Source organism: Penaeus monodon, chromosome 23 (genome assembly GCF_015228065.2).
Source record: "Penaeus monodon isolate SGIC_2016 chromosome 23, NSTDA_Pmon_1, whole genome shotgun sequence".
Classification (NCBI taxonomy): Eukaryota; Metazoa; Arthropoda; class Malacostraca; order Decapoda; family Penaeidae; genus Penaeus; species Penaeus monodon.
Window position 1 is genome coordinate 38,814,109 of NC_051408.1, and position 205 is coordinate 38,814,313.

Below are 205 nucleotides of genomic sequence, written 5' to 3' on the forward strand. Positions count from 1 at the left end.
TCCCCAAACACAGACCTAGCCTTAATATAACCTACCTATGACCTCGACGACGAAGGAGCAGGCGGCCGTCTCCTCAGACACGGGCGAACGAGCTATGAACGTCACCGTCGTCTTACCCGCCGGCAGGTCCGCCTCCAGCTGCTTGGCCCAGCTTGGAGAGGAGTCTACGTATCTGCGTGAATTGGTAGGGGATTAGTCAGTGAAC

At 57.1% G+C, this 205-nt stretch overlaps 1 protein-coding gene across 1 annotated transcript in view; it reads right to left on the minus strand.

Annotated features, from left to right (window-relative positions):
- Positions 1-205, minus strand: part of LOC119588243 (fibrillin-3-like) — a gene marked incomplete at its 5' end in the record, with an annotated part of 37,181 nt that overhangs the window by 14,621 nt on the left and 22,355 nt on the right. Inside the window, 1 exon segment of the mRNA XM_037936939.1 lies at positions 36-172. Coding sequence (XP_037792867.1) covers positions 36-172 — 137 coding nt within the window.